Source organism: Lolium perenne, chromosome 6, assembly GCF_019359855.2.
Source record: "Lolium perenne isolate Kyuss_39 chromosome 6, Kyuss_2.0, whole genome shotgun sequence".
Taxonomy (NCBI): domain Eukaryota; kingdom Viridiplantae; phylum Streptophyta; class Magnoliopsida; order Poales; family Poaceae; genus Lolium; species Lolium perenne.
The window spans coordinates 100,536,753-100,550,690 of NC_067249.2; the positions used below are offsets into that span (position 1 = coordinate 100,536,753).

Below are 13,938 nucleotides of genomic sequence, written 5' to 3' on the forward strand. Positions count from 1 at the left end.
ACTGTTACCGGTGTCAGATAATTCTTGAAAATGTTGATGAAGTGAATGGTGAATTGAATTGAATTGAATTGAATTAAATCACAACTGAGTTGTGGGAATGACACTAATGTTCCCACTTGAGTTAGTTAGCACATGAAAGAGTCTTTATCAAATACTTGTGAACTAAAATTGGCTTTATGCAAAATAAACTAGAGCTTAGCTCACCCCTTTACTAGAATTGATAGCATTTACACTAGTATTAGTTTGCGAGTACTTAAAGTAATCACGGTTGTGTCCCTGGCTATTCAAATGGCCAGAATGTGAGGAGGAGCAGAACTACCAAGGTGACGACCAGCAGGACGCCTACGACAACTAGGAGTTCTTCTAACGTCAAGCGTTGGCCTGTGGACTAGAGTGTCCCCTTTTATTTACGCTTCCGCTATGAACTATGTTCGTTGATCAATAGATCAACTATTTGTGTAATATGGATCATGTGATCTGAATTTGTAAGACAATATGGTTTGTAATGAATGATGACTTATGATATTCGACTGTTATGTCTCGCAACAACAATATTCCTGGGATTGCGATGAATGGCATAATAGGCATCTGGATTTAAAAATCCGGGTGCTGACACTAGGAAAGCTTTGCCATTGGGAACAAGGGGTCCATGGTGTTGTGTCGCCCTAGGACCTCTGAAATCTATTAACCGGCCTTGATTATTAAGCAAAATAACCTCATATCTGCTTGTATTCGCAAAAAAACAAACACATATCTGCTTGAAATTTCGCAGGAAACTATTTAGTTCACAAAAAAAAAGTTAGAGAACAAGGTTATTCCTACGTGCCAAAAAAATTAGTTGTTCATGCCTGAGTTTCAATCGTAAATTCCTCATACAATGTTTAGTAATTTTCTGCAAGAAGTCTAAGGCCAAATATTAGAAATATCTAACCCTTACAAGATCATGTTTAAAAAATAAAAACAAAAAATAACCACGTATCCTTGGCTAAATCGATGTTGTATTCGTCCTCACTTGTTGGCGGCGCACTGTGAGCAAAGCTCGATGCCGCCTTTGGATGATGTTGTTGACTCAATGGCTAAGAAGTCGTCGGTCAGAGCCAGAAGATGACGGCAACATCATTTCGAGGATCAAATCGTTGTCCCGGATAAGAAGGTGACGAAGAGGACTGCAAAAGCACCCTGATCCGGCCAGACAAAACAAGGGAGGCCTTGCTCCACTAGCTTCCTAGCAAAGAAATTTGGATCATATGTGCATCATGGTTTTTCTTTTTTGGGCGAACAAAAAGTTTGCGGGGGAGGAGGGTAACTTGGCACGACCGAGATAACGTTTATAATCTGACTAAGATCACTAGGCTATAATGAGCTATTTGTTCAAAGAGTAATCAATTATGTTGTTCAGCGCAACACTATTGGTCAAAAGTTAATTTGTTGGGTCACATGATACTGCATTATGTAGTAAGTATGCTAACCTATTAAGCATTGTGTCCTCCGATCTACCTAGCATGCATGAATTTTGCAAAAAGAAAAAGTATTTAGTTCATATTATGTTAGGGAGAGCGAGAAAATGGAGGGATGGGATTCAGGGAGCTTGTTATGAACTTATGATGTGGCGTGAGGAGTTCTATGAACGTGCAAAATCTTGAAAAATCACGAAAATTGTGGATCTAAGTAGCAATTGAAATATCCAATTTTGTTGTAAACATTTATCATTTTGTGTAGATCACGAATAAAACATTATTTAACGAAACTTTACACTACTTGGGTTTAAAAAAAAAAATCTAAGTAAAAACTGATGTTTTTAAGGCTCCCTGGAGCTCGTTCTCCATTTGGAGTTTGCGGAAAGAAGAGTACATATCTAGTATTTCCTCCATTTCGAACTATTTGTTTTTTCATATTGACTTTTAGCTGTAAATTTCTTATACGATATTTCGTCAATGGTACAAAATCACAATTACTGGTATATGGAAATGGTTCAAGTACGAATCTAGTGGTGTATTTGTTGTGTAACATGGGCTGCCTATATTAGACTACGCTTGACATGCTGTTTCGTTTAGCTGTTATAACACCTACCACTTGTGTGGGGTGATAACAAACGCCATATGGTTGCCAAATTAAGATCATATACTGTACAATACAACACCAAGAGAGAGAAAATTACAATATGCTACGTACTACCTACCAACCATGACCCAATAGTTCCTTTTCCAAAGAAAGGAACAAAGAAAGAAGATAGTAGCCGGTGACATCAATTCACATACAAATGAGTCAAATACAAGCTCGGTTGGTACGAAATTTGTAGGTGAATATAATGCTTTCCTATTATCTGCGATGCACGGTGCTATAACATGGGCTACGGACAAGTCACCCGCATTAGAAAAGAAATCAATCCACATGTTTCCACCTCCTAATCCCATGCAACGGTTGTTGAGAAGTCAGCAGGCAGCTAGCCGGCACCAAACCCTTCCAAAGCGAGTTGGTCTAACCATAAAAAAAATTGCGTAAGGGGATGGTTTCCTCTCGAAACATTGTTGTCAAGTTGTTAGAAAAGAATTCAGGCTCCCGTTTTTCTAATGGCACTAGCATGTGCACTTTTTTTTTGAAAAAAGAGAAAGCAGCCCAAAACCTAATCTGGTAGCCATGGTGTATCCAAATGATTGATGCATAAAACAGATGGTTTCTTACAGACTTGGAACGAGAAAGTTGTGGAACTAATGCAGCAGATGATGAGTTCCCGGTGGCAGCAAACCTTTTGGGGATTGTAGTACCGACCTTTGATTTAGTTGTTTGTTTCTTTCACTACAATTATTTTTGCCTGGTTTAAGGTGCAAAATGTGTATCCTTAGGAGCAGAGATGAGTTGCTCGATTCTAGCCCCCACTGCTTAGCCATGTGAGAGATGATTATGCTTGTGGATATCTTTTTGTAAATGATATGGAGCTACCTCTTCAACACTAGTTAGATGACGATCATTTCCGATGAAAGCGAGAACGAAAAGATGCCAACTACTAAATGTGCTGCTTTGTGTATTTTGAGTGTTTCCTACGGTATTTTGACGATGTGGGTTGAAAAGATAACTGTTGGGTTGCCATCGCAAGAGAATATATGATATGGTTGTCTAATTCATGCTTTACTTCGCTCATAATTCTTTATATCTTTCTAACAAAGGAAAAAAACTCTCACTGCAATGATTTGCATGGTTGAGGTGCAATATCTGTATCCTTAGAGGCTTGCTCAATTTTAACCCCACCGATTAAACCATATGACTGATGATGATTAATAGATTATGCCTTTGCCTTCTAGACTCTAGTCAGATGACTGAGTTTTCCTACGATATTTTTTATGAATTCGGGTCTAAATGATTACTCCCTCCGTTCACAATTAGATCGCATTTTAGGTTTAGCCAAAATTAAGCTTTGTAAAATTTAATCTAATATTTAGCAAAAATATCAACATCTACAATGTAAAATATATAGCGTTAGAATAGCTATGAAGTTTATTTTCATACTATATGCTTTTGATATTATGTCCCTATGTCCTAAAAAAGCTGCTCAAGTTTGTCTAGATATGATTATATCTAGACGTATTTTTAGTGTGTAGATACATCCATATTTAAAAGAAGTTTGGTAACTTATTTTGGAACACAGGGACTCCCTCTGTTTCTAGATATAAGTCATATATTTTTTGGCACGAAAATTAAAGAATGCACATTGAGAAAAAATTACACTATGTTTGGACGAGATTAACTCTAGACAATTTGTGCGAGCTAATAGAAGACTTTGTGTAAAATAGGAAAACGTAATCAAATCCTTAAAAATATTATTACCCATGCAAGTAGTGCCATGAATACACCTTACATTCTGAATTTTTTTTCTTGAAAAACTATGTGACCTATATCTAGGAATTGACAAAGTTTGACTATAACTAATCTCAGACTGCAAAGTAAATAAAAAAAGAGAGGGAACTGCGTGGTTGCCTAGGAGAGAGAATATATGATATGGCTGTTGTCCAAAATTCTTGCTTTACATTCTAGGGTTGTCCGAATATTTGCTTTTCACATCAGTGTGTGGCCTGCATTCCTCTCAAAAAAGCATGGTATGTAAAAAACAACAAACAGAAGGTCCCGTGTTTCTTTTCACGAGCATAATCCAAATGGCATGCTAGCGTCCCCATCCCAATAATGTAACACCACGTTAGTTTGCCCAATTTTGGCCACTGTAGTCTACTACGTACGTGGCCACCGCTCAGCCGTCGTCGTTGTCACACAGGGGCGACGAACCAGGATACATTGGGTAGGGCATAATTCGGGCATTGGATCCACTTCAGTTACGTACCCAACTTGCCAGTATTTTGTTCCATGCAACTCAGCACAGCTCGACAGATTAAGGCCGTGCAATTTGGTTGCTCACTAGAGCAGCCTCCTCACTTGACCACCCCGAGGCCGACAGGGTTTTGTTCACATCCTGACAGCGATACTCACATGTAATGCGATTAAAAAAGGCATTGCTACTCCACCTTTAAACAAATAAAAATACCCCTTGATGAAATCTTCCATTAGAGCGCATGTACGTTTTTCAGAATTTCTCAAACTGCACAGAACCATTTATTGGAGCTCAGGAGCCAAACTGCTGAAGTCTGCACACAAGAAAAAACCCTTACACATGTCAAAAGTGCAACGCCGCTGTTAAGGTAACCTTACACCAGTGTGAATGTCACCAACCAGGTTTTGGAACAGACTTTCGAAAAGCCTCAACAAAGCTGGCGGCACCAGACAACTTCCACCCAAAAAAACACCTGAACTGACCATGCCAAAGCAGAGGCAGAAATATACATGCATGAGGCGCCCCAGCCTTGCAAGTTCTGACTGGATAAAACCAAATCGAACCATCATGAGCAAACCCACCCAAACAAATAAAAGGCTGAAGCATCCCTTGCACTTGCACTTGCACAGCACAATCATTTCAACCCAGTACATACACCACCAGGAAACATGGACTGAACACCAGGAAACCAAGGGTGTAAAAATACTTAAGTGTCCCAGTCAAGAATCACTTAAAAATTTACAACACAATCCATTAACAGCTGACACTAGGACAGTAACAGTCAGATCATTACCTGATATATCAGAAACACTGCCAATCCATTCAATAAGCGGGATAATATGGCTTGTCAATGCAGACACAACAATCACCTTCTAAACATAATGCTCCAACTGCGTCTAATGTACATAATATAGAACTCCAGGGCCAAGTTACCTTTTCTTCAGCTGGGGAACAGCAAGCATTGGTAGAATACTGTCTTCATCTAACATCCCAGCAGCTACTTAAAGGGGAATTCCTAAGAAACGAGACAAACATGTACAGTCTTACTGAGGCATTCTCATGCCAAATACAATTACACAGTTATTGTCTATTGGATGGAGTTCCTCAACCTGCAAATGGGAATAAGGTAATCACGATCAAAAACTAAATCATCTTGAGGAAAATAGACACGACTTTTACGGACTAAAAGCTCGAATGAAACAGATAAGCAACAGTTCATAGTCAAGAAAAAGAATTTTCATCAAGTGTTGACTTCCAAATGGAAGCAAAATATGAAGGATGTCTGACTATTCAACAGTAGCACTGCACAGGAAAACTACTGGCTATGGCCACGTTTGTTCCACTCCGATATTAACTGTGACTCCCAATAGATAAATTTGGGGGCGACAGGATACCACCCCAAAAATATGCACTAAGTACTGATGATGAAGCACCTTCTTTGTCTGCTTCGCATTGCTGAGATTGTGATCTTTTTTTGAAGAAGCTATACTGGCAACAATTTTTTAACTCCAAAGATTTGATAGTCCGTATTTTGAACTTCCAAACATTCAAAGTGTTGTGCCATAATTTTTTTCCATCCCAAAATATACAGCTCCCCTCGAACCGCAATGAAGGATGGGCTGGTGTAGACCATGACAGTATCCCCAAATGGTAGCTTAAAAGCAAGTTGGTAACATCACCGAAAAGACTCTAGATAGCAAGTTGGTAACATCACCGAAAAGACTAGAGATAGCTGGATGTGTAATGACAAATCGAAGATCCCACGGCTCAACTTGATGTCATCAACGTACTCAGAATTTAGAGCCGAAATGAAGCAACGAAGGAAATACTTTACACAAGCCCAGTGTGTGTCTGCTTGTTAGGTGGAGGGCTCATTATATAGAGGTCAATTGGGGACTGATGGAAAACTAGGTCCCAATTTTTTCTTCCAAACACAAGTGTCGCCAAATCTTGTTCCAGCTAGAAAAAACTACACTTCTTTTCTACACTGCTGCACAATTGGATATTATGTTCATTGTGCCGATGGAGCAATCCTTTGTGCAGGTGGCAGAGCTAGGGGGCGCCATTCATGAGTACCCTAAGCCCCATGTTCCTTCCCAGTGAACTACCACGAGGTGCCACCATTGATGAAACTAGGAACTCAGGTTCCAGGAGGAAGAAGCAAAATGTGTGCATGGGCTTCTGGCCATAGGGGTGGAGTTATGGAGGCTCGACCATACAAAGACTGAATTGGTCAATTAAGGTACAGATGCTAAGCAGCGAAGTATGCCTTTGAGGAGGTTACCAGGGTACACTGCATATATGGACCCAACTTCGTAGTACCTTTAGGCTGCTTTGTTTATAGGTGAAGATATGGCCAAATGGGTACCACCTACCGATGATGAGTATGAAAGGAGCCAAACTGAAGCTGAGGAAATTCCTTATTTGACACTAGATAAAAACATGGTTCTCTATTAGGCCCTGGAAAAAATTATTCCATATTTGACATTGGGTCTAATTTTCTGTCCTAATATGACATTTTGGTGCACTCTGTTAGACTGTTCCATCAGTTTGTTTTTTCATGTACCCCTTGGCAAAGCTGGAAAAAGAGGCATCCTGGCAGTCCATACCGAGACCTTGCAGCTGCGACGTGCCATGCCTGCTGCCGTCTCCAAGCCCAATCCTACAGCGAGAGCCAGGGCCAAGCACGACGCGCAAACCAGCACCACCTCCCTCTCCTACAACTCGCCCCCTTCCGGTAGCAGATGTGTCCCTGCTGCCGTCAGCCACAGCTTCTGCTTGGCGCGAGGGAGCTGGAGCAGCTGCTGCGGTCATACCTTTCTCTCAACGCGCCACGCCCCCACCCCGTCACCCAACAGGCCTTCTCCGACATCTGGGTCGTCCTCCACAGCAGCTAGCTAGCTCGCCTCACTCAACTCGTCAACTATTAATCCAGTCCCATGATGCTTAATTAACTGGGATGTCTTAATGAATCACTGTGTGTTCACGATTAGCTTGAACTATCTTCATCAACTAGATCTTTAGTTTTAATCTTGGCTGTAACCGGCTTTGCAGTTGTGCTGTAATTTACTGCTGTTTTTGGCTCCGAGCGTCTGACCCAGTGTGCTAAAGCTAACTCTTATTTGGAATTGGTCTCAGAATGAGAGCGTCGTGGGTTTGTTTGGAAGCTAGATGAGCTACGTGTTTGCTTTTGGGCGCCAATGTTACCAAAGTCATGATGGCATTGCAGAACTTTGGTTTTGCACTTCCCTCTGTCGGTAAGTATTGTGTTTTGGTCCCATTTTTAATTTGAAAAGGACCAGTTAATGATAAGTCCATATCTGGGTCGTCCTCCACAGCAGCTTGCTAGCTCGCCTCACTCAACTCGTCAACTATTAATCCAGTCCCATGATGTTTAATTAACTAGGAATGTCTTAATGAATCACTCTGTGTGCACGATTAGCTCGGACTATCTTCATCAACTAGATCTTTAGTTTTAATCTTGGCTGTAACCTGTAACTGGTTTTGTAGTTCTGCTGTAATTTACTGCTGTTTTGCCTCCGAGCATCTGACCCAGTGTGCTAAAGCTAACTTCTCATTTTGGAATTGGTCTCAGAATGAGAGCGTCGTCGTCGGATTGTTTGCAAGCTAGATGAGCTGGACGTGTTTGCTTTTGGGCACCAATGCTTCCAAAGTCATGATGGCATTGTAGAACTTTGGTTTTGCACTTCTCTCTGTCGGTAAGTATTGTGTTCTGGTCCCATTTTAAATTTGAAAAGGACCAGTTAATGATAAGTCCATATCTATGAAATTACTAGGAAATATCAATGAAGTCTCAGTGTGCAGGAAAATCGTATTGGACACTCTCCCATTATGTATCGGTTGTCTATTGCTTAATCTTTGTGTCGTGACCAATTATTCATTTTTTGTATTATTAAAATCCGAAAATTGAGCAAGTTATTGAATTAAATCTGTCACGCAGACGGAGCAGTTTGGCGTCGACGTTGGTTGTACCAAATGTACAGGCATAGAGTTCTTGTTTGGGCATCTAACCATATTAGATATTACAATATATATATCCAAACGCTGCACCTTTTGTTGTGAACTTATTTCGGGTCACATTATGCACCAGGGGTAAAATCATCTTTTCAGGTGTCACTTAACACCATTAGTAGTCAAAATTGAAGTGTTATATTGGGAAAAGAAATTTAGACCTGGTGCAAATAGGGAGGAAATTTTGTTCCAGGGCCAAATAAGGAAGCATATTTTTGTCTAGTGTCAAATAAGCAATTTCCTCAAGAAATGTAGACACCAATCTGTAACCCCATTATGCAAAGACCCATACATAGAAGATGAGGAGGACAAGCAGCGCTGCCACCATAGAAGCATTGTCACCCAACATACACACTACGGAAGAATATGGGAAAGGCAAGCAGTCAAGCTAGCAATAGCGAAATAACCCACCTGCCAGCCTCTAGTCCCATCTGCAGTTCTGCACAATTTCCAAATAAACTGGACTCAAGTGAGTCATTCACTACCAGAGTCGTTACTACCATCAGGAAGTAACCTTTGACCTTCAACTCGTCTGCTGTCATCGGAAGTGCGCTACCCACGTATCATAATTCTACATCTCTGCTATAGCGTATCTACTATAAACTTTTGTGGGCAAACTGGCAGCCTGGTGAGCATCAGCTCCCACGGCAGCAGCCGATGGGCATGGACTAAATGTTATGTTCAGGCAAGTGGTGTTTACTTATGCTTGCAAGTGACAAATAGCCATGGAAAATGGTGTTTATACTTGTAAGTGAGAAATAGCTGGGTATGTTTCAGTACTACCAGTGCCCAAATTGCTCCTGCGCCAGACTGCAATCCATAAGCTAGATCGTTTGTGTTAACTTCTCAGGCTTTTACCCAGAAGACCAGATAAGAGCCAGCTAAACAGAACTATCTTCTGGGGGACCTAAATCTTTTAGGAAAACTGCATCCAGTAGATGAACAATAAAATAGATGTAAACTAATTGTTTCCTCGAGTCTACTTTAACTTTACATATCTATAAATTTTGAAGTCCTGGGCCATATGATATTTCAGCTTGTTATCAACATTTTGCTTGCATAGTGTGAGTAATCGAACAAATCCTAGGTATATAGAATCAACAGCATTAAGTTTGTGAAGGAAGAAAGCGAGGTATGTATCAGGATATTTTCCCCTTGCATGCGCCTCCTAATTTATTCAATCACTACCTCCGTTCCAAAATAAGTGTCGCAACTTTGTCTAGATACGTATGTATAGAAGCACCTCCATTCCAAAATAAGTGTCGCAACTTTGGCTAGATACGGATTTATCTAGACGCATTTTTATGTGTAGATACATCCGTATGTAGAAAAAGTTGCGACACTTGTTTTGAAACGGAGGGAGTATTACACAAGCAGGTGGCTAAGCCTTATGCTTGGTTGGTTGTATAAAAGCTTCCCTGTTTTTGGTACAGTGCGATTTAACATAAATGCGAGATCAGAAAAATCAAGATTTATCATGTGTAGAAAATCAAGGATGCAAAAAATTAACACGCAGGTGATAACAACCGGCACATTATCAAGGATACTAAGCTACCATTATTTTCTTTTCAACAACAGTATCCGTGTTGTCTACAAACAATTTACTGAATAGAAACACACAAAAATGAAGAAACAGCCTGCCACTACAGAAATAATAGTCACTCATAATACCAAAATCGTCAAGTTAATTCACTAAGCAGTCAACAAAACATTTACTACTATTGACACCTACCTATGCTTCAAGATGAATTGGCAGCATTTGATCCATCTGTAGAAGAGCTGTCACTATCCGAGTCTGCAAAACAATCCTTATATGATTAGGCTATCTGCCATAATGTAGTCTGGCCATTTGCTAAACACAAATGTAAAATGCCTCCATGTAGCAGTTATGTACTAGCCATAGCCAATACAAAGGGCAAAACAAGTACTTAAGAAAATATTACCACTAGAAGAGGAATCTGAATCACTGCTGGAGCTGCTTGAGCTGCTAGATTTACTTGCAGTTGGTCCATTATTATTTTGCTCTGGCACAGAAGTTGCTAATTGCTCGCTCGCCATCAAATCTGTGCATATGAAAAGTTATAGTTCTATTATCACCTCCTCTTAATGTGCTTTTACTTGCAGGATAAATTAGGGCGGAAAAGGTCTTACTTAGCTTTGGAGATTTTTCACCAATAGTAGGTTGATGACTCTGCAAAGCAAAAAAAAAAAAAAAAAAAAAAGTATTTCAGCACAAGATTATAAGATCTCCTTAGTTACAGAAGTGTTGCAAGATTCAGAAAGATGGAAAGCTCATACTGGTTGTTGTGCAGCATGCAGTGCGCGCAACTCCACATCTTGCTTTGCAAGCATTGCACGCTCGGCCTTCCTCTTTTGCTTGCTTAGGTTCTTCTTGAAATTAGCCACAAATCTATCAAGCTCCCAAAGTGTCTCGGCATCCATGCTATCAATCTCAACCTCAATCTCATCTTCATGCTGCCTGACAGAAAGATTCTTGTTCTTGATGATCTGCACAATAACATCAAGTTTTTCCGGAGGCAAGTTCTGAAGGTTATTGCTAAGTTTACGCTTCTCATCTATTGTCATATCTCTCTTGTTTAGGTCCTTTGCCTTTGGCTTCTTCAATGATGGAGTGCGAGCAGGATAAGTGGGAGTATGACTTAATGGCCTTGACTTGGAGTCGAGTGCCATCTGGTGCCTTAAGGAATCAGACCTCTCTAGCAAGCGCAGGTCAAGTGGGGGAGGTGGAAACTTCTTCTGCATCGGCGGGCAGGACGCGAGATAGTCAACCTCAGCCTCAATCTCAGGCCACTGAGCTTCAAAGATCCCTAACAGCTGCTCAGCCATGAAATGCACATCCTGCCCCTTGGGATTATAGGTCATGGCATTGTGAAATGTTAGCCTGACATCATTAGCAAACTCCTTTGGGTTCCTGTACTGGCCACGGGTAAGCTGCGCCTTTATGGTGCCAAGATCCATGGGGTGCTTGATAATGGTAAAATAGTCGTGCAAACCAAGTGCGACGGGATCGACAGGCTTGTTAAACACCCAGCCAAATTTGTGCTTCATTAGCCGGGACAGCAGCGACGAAGACTTCTTGAATGGATGCGCATACAGCCTCTGCTCGGCGTTGTAACTCGCCGCCGAGGAACGGTGCTTCTTCTTGTGGTGCTTGGCTTTCTTCCGGCCATGCGGATCCGACGCCGGTATCCTATCTTTGGCAAGCAAGAACTCGGAATTTTGGTATAGCTGGTTGGCCTTTGGTGTCCGCTTCTCCTTCTCGAGCGGTTCCGTGTGAACTTCCGGCACAATGAGACGGCGCGGCAGAAACGAGCGGACCGAAGGAACGGGAGCAGTGAGCTGGGGCGGTACGGGCGTCAGAGGACCGCCGCCTGAGAACTGGGGGTGCCCATATCCGGCAGTGAGCATCAGAGGCGGCGGGTCCACGGCCAGAGGCGCGTGCTGGGAGGCCTCGGCTGCCAAGGCCTCGCCGGCCGCCTTGAGGCGCTTGGAGAGCACGCGTACCTGGTCGAGCTCGGACGCAAGCTGCCGGCGCAGGTCGCTCCGCTCCCTGCGCTTCCGGGCCTTGTCGTCCCCGTGGCCGTTGGGAAGGGCGGCGCCACCCTGTTCCGCGTGCGGCGGCGGCGATGCACGGGGAGGATGAGAAGGGGAAGGCGGATCGGGCGGCGGCGCGGCAACCTCGGCCTCCGAGCGGCGAATCGAGCGGCGGAACGAGGCTAGGGTTTGCGCGAGGGGGTCGGGATTAGGATTGGAGCTAGGTTCCGGAGGGGGACTGGATTTGGGGCTAGGTTCCGGCGGAGGAGGACTGGATTTGGGGCTAGGTTCCGGCGGAGGACTGGATTTAGGGCTAGGTTCTGGAGGGGGATTGGAATTGGGGCTTGGTTCCGGTGCAAGATTGGATTTGGGGCTAGGTTCTGGAGCAAGATTGGATTTGGGGCTAGGTTCTGGAGCGGGATTGGGATCGGAGCTAGGGTCTGGAGGGGGTTTAGGGTTTTTGCGAGGGTTCCTGCGGCTGAAGACCTTGATCTCCGGCGCCCAGCGGGACATGGCGGAGGGCGGGGAGCACGGGAGATGCGGCGGCGGAAGATGGGCGGGGGGCGGCGGAGGAGGAGGGGTCGTCGGCGGTGATCCTGAGCTGCCGCACGGCAGTGGTGGAGTGGAGGAGATATTTTCTAGAGGCGCATCGCATTGGGTCGGATTGGAGCTTGGGTAGTAGGTCAGGAGAGGAAGAGGAAAGGCATGGGATTTGGGATGGGATGGTGGAGGCCCAATTTTTGCTGCGGAAAAGGATTTTGACTCTGGATGGAGGGAATATTGATTTTGTTAAAGAGGCCTTCCTTTTCTGTTAAACGAAACAAACTGTTACCGGGTCCACCGAACCTATATACAAGGTTCAATTTTTTTGCAATTTATAAATGTTTAATGTGACCAAGTTTTTTCTTTTTTGCGAATAGGACTCTAGCATTAGATGAAACAACGAACAGTACAAAGCATCTCAAGAAAAACAAAAATTATAACGAGATCCTTGAGAAGCTATTCATCTTCAACCTCGACCATGTCGACGGCGCGTTGCCGCTGCCGCTCCTCCCTGAGTCGGCCTGATGTTGTTGGTTGCGGACGGGAAGTCGTCGAATGGGTCAAAAAGACCACATCTGTCCCAGAGATGGAGAAAAAGAAAGAGTTGCCGATGAAGCTCCTTGACGATCCGAAGATCCCCACAGCCAGATGAAATCCTCGAAGATCACCCCACTCCCAAGTTAATAGAAAATTCATCTCAAACAAGTTAATAGAAAAATCAGCACTTGCACAACTAAAGAGTGAGTTCCTAATAAAAACATAATATATGGTAATAATATGCCAAAAGGTATTCCATGCTACCATATATTTTTTGGACCAAAAAAAAGAATGATACATGTGCATTTGACCGAATCTCTTTAAACAAGCTATAGGGCATGTTTGATTGCATGGGTCCGATTTTTGTCTCACTGCGCCAGTGAGATGAAACGCCCTGCGCATTTCATATGGGCTGTGGGCGAAAAAAACCTGTTGTTTGGAAGCCCGTGAAGCAATTTTCTGCACCGTATAAGGAAAACAGCCCCCGTTGTTTGGTTGCCTGCTTCCAGCCTAATTTGAACGCACGAAAACATAATTCAGTTGTTTGGTTGCACAAATCATAGTTCCATAGTGCTACCATAGTTCAAATTGGCGAGAATATCATGGCATAGCATGTTACATCCGATCACACACCATTCAGAAGAACAAGATCCTCACAATCACGACGATCAGAAAGACGATGATGTAATCTTTGATCCCTCACGCACCTCCGGTGCTCCTTGTAGAGCATGCACTGCCTCCAGCGATAGTTGTGCTAACGGCACTGGCTGATCGATAGCCTCAATTGTCATGGCCTCATCATCCAAGAAGCTCTGGTACTCTTGTTGTGCCTCCTCCAATGTCTCATATTGTAATGTCGCAGGTTTAAAGACAATCGAGGGGTAGATTTTAGAAAGGGATGTGCACCGCATCGTAAATTCTGGGGAAATTTCGCGCTTTTAAAAGAAAACTGC

General features: G+C 42.9%; 1 protein-coding gene across 1 annotated transcript; it reads right to left on the reverse strand.

Annotated features, from left to right (window-relative positions):
• Positions 1-5,117: 5,117 nt before the first annotated feature.
• LOC127307418 (uncharacterized) lies at positions 5,118-12,628 on the reverse strand. The gene is made up of 5 exons (XM_051338140.2): positions 10,649-12,628; positions 10,502-10,541; positions 10,294-10,413; positions 10,083-10,145; positions 5,118-5,427 (listed from the first exon to the last, which is right to left on the reverse strand). Exons 1-4 carry the CDS (start codon positions 12,416-12,418, stop codon positions 10,090-10,092), a joined length of 1,986 nt encoding a protein of 661 aa, XP_051194100.1. The 5' UTR covers positions 12,419-12,628; the 3' UTR covers positions 5,118-5,427; positions 10,083-10,089.
• Between the last annotated feature and the right edge of the window lie 1,310 nt (positions 12,629-13,938).

Excerpts from the sequence above, each read along its gene's own strand:
- LOC127307418 (XM_051338140.2), bottom strand. The coding sequence starts at position 12,418 with ATGTCCCGCTGGGCGCCGGAGATCAAGGTCTTCAGCCGCAGGAACCCT. Across the intron at positions 10,542-10,648 it reads TGCATGCTGCACAACAACCA|AGTCATCAACCTACTATTGG; the intron begins GTATGAGCTTTC and ends TTTGCTTTGCAG. Across the intron at positions 10,414-10,501 it reads TGAAAAATCTCCAAAGCTAA|ATTTGATGGCGAGCGAGCAA; the intron begins GTAAGACCTTTT and ends TCATATGCACAG.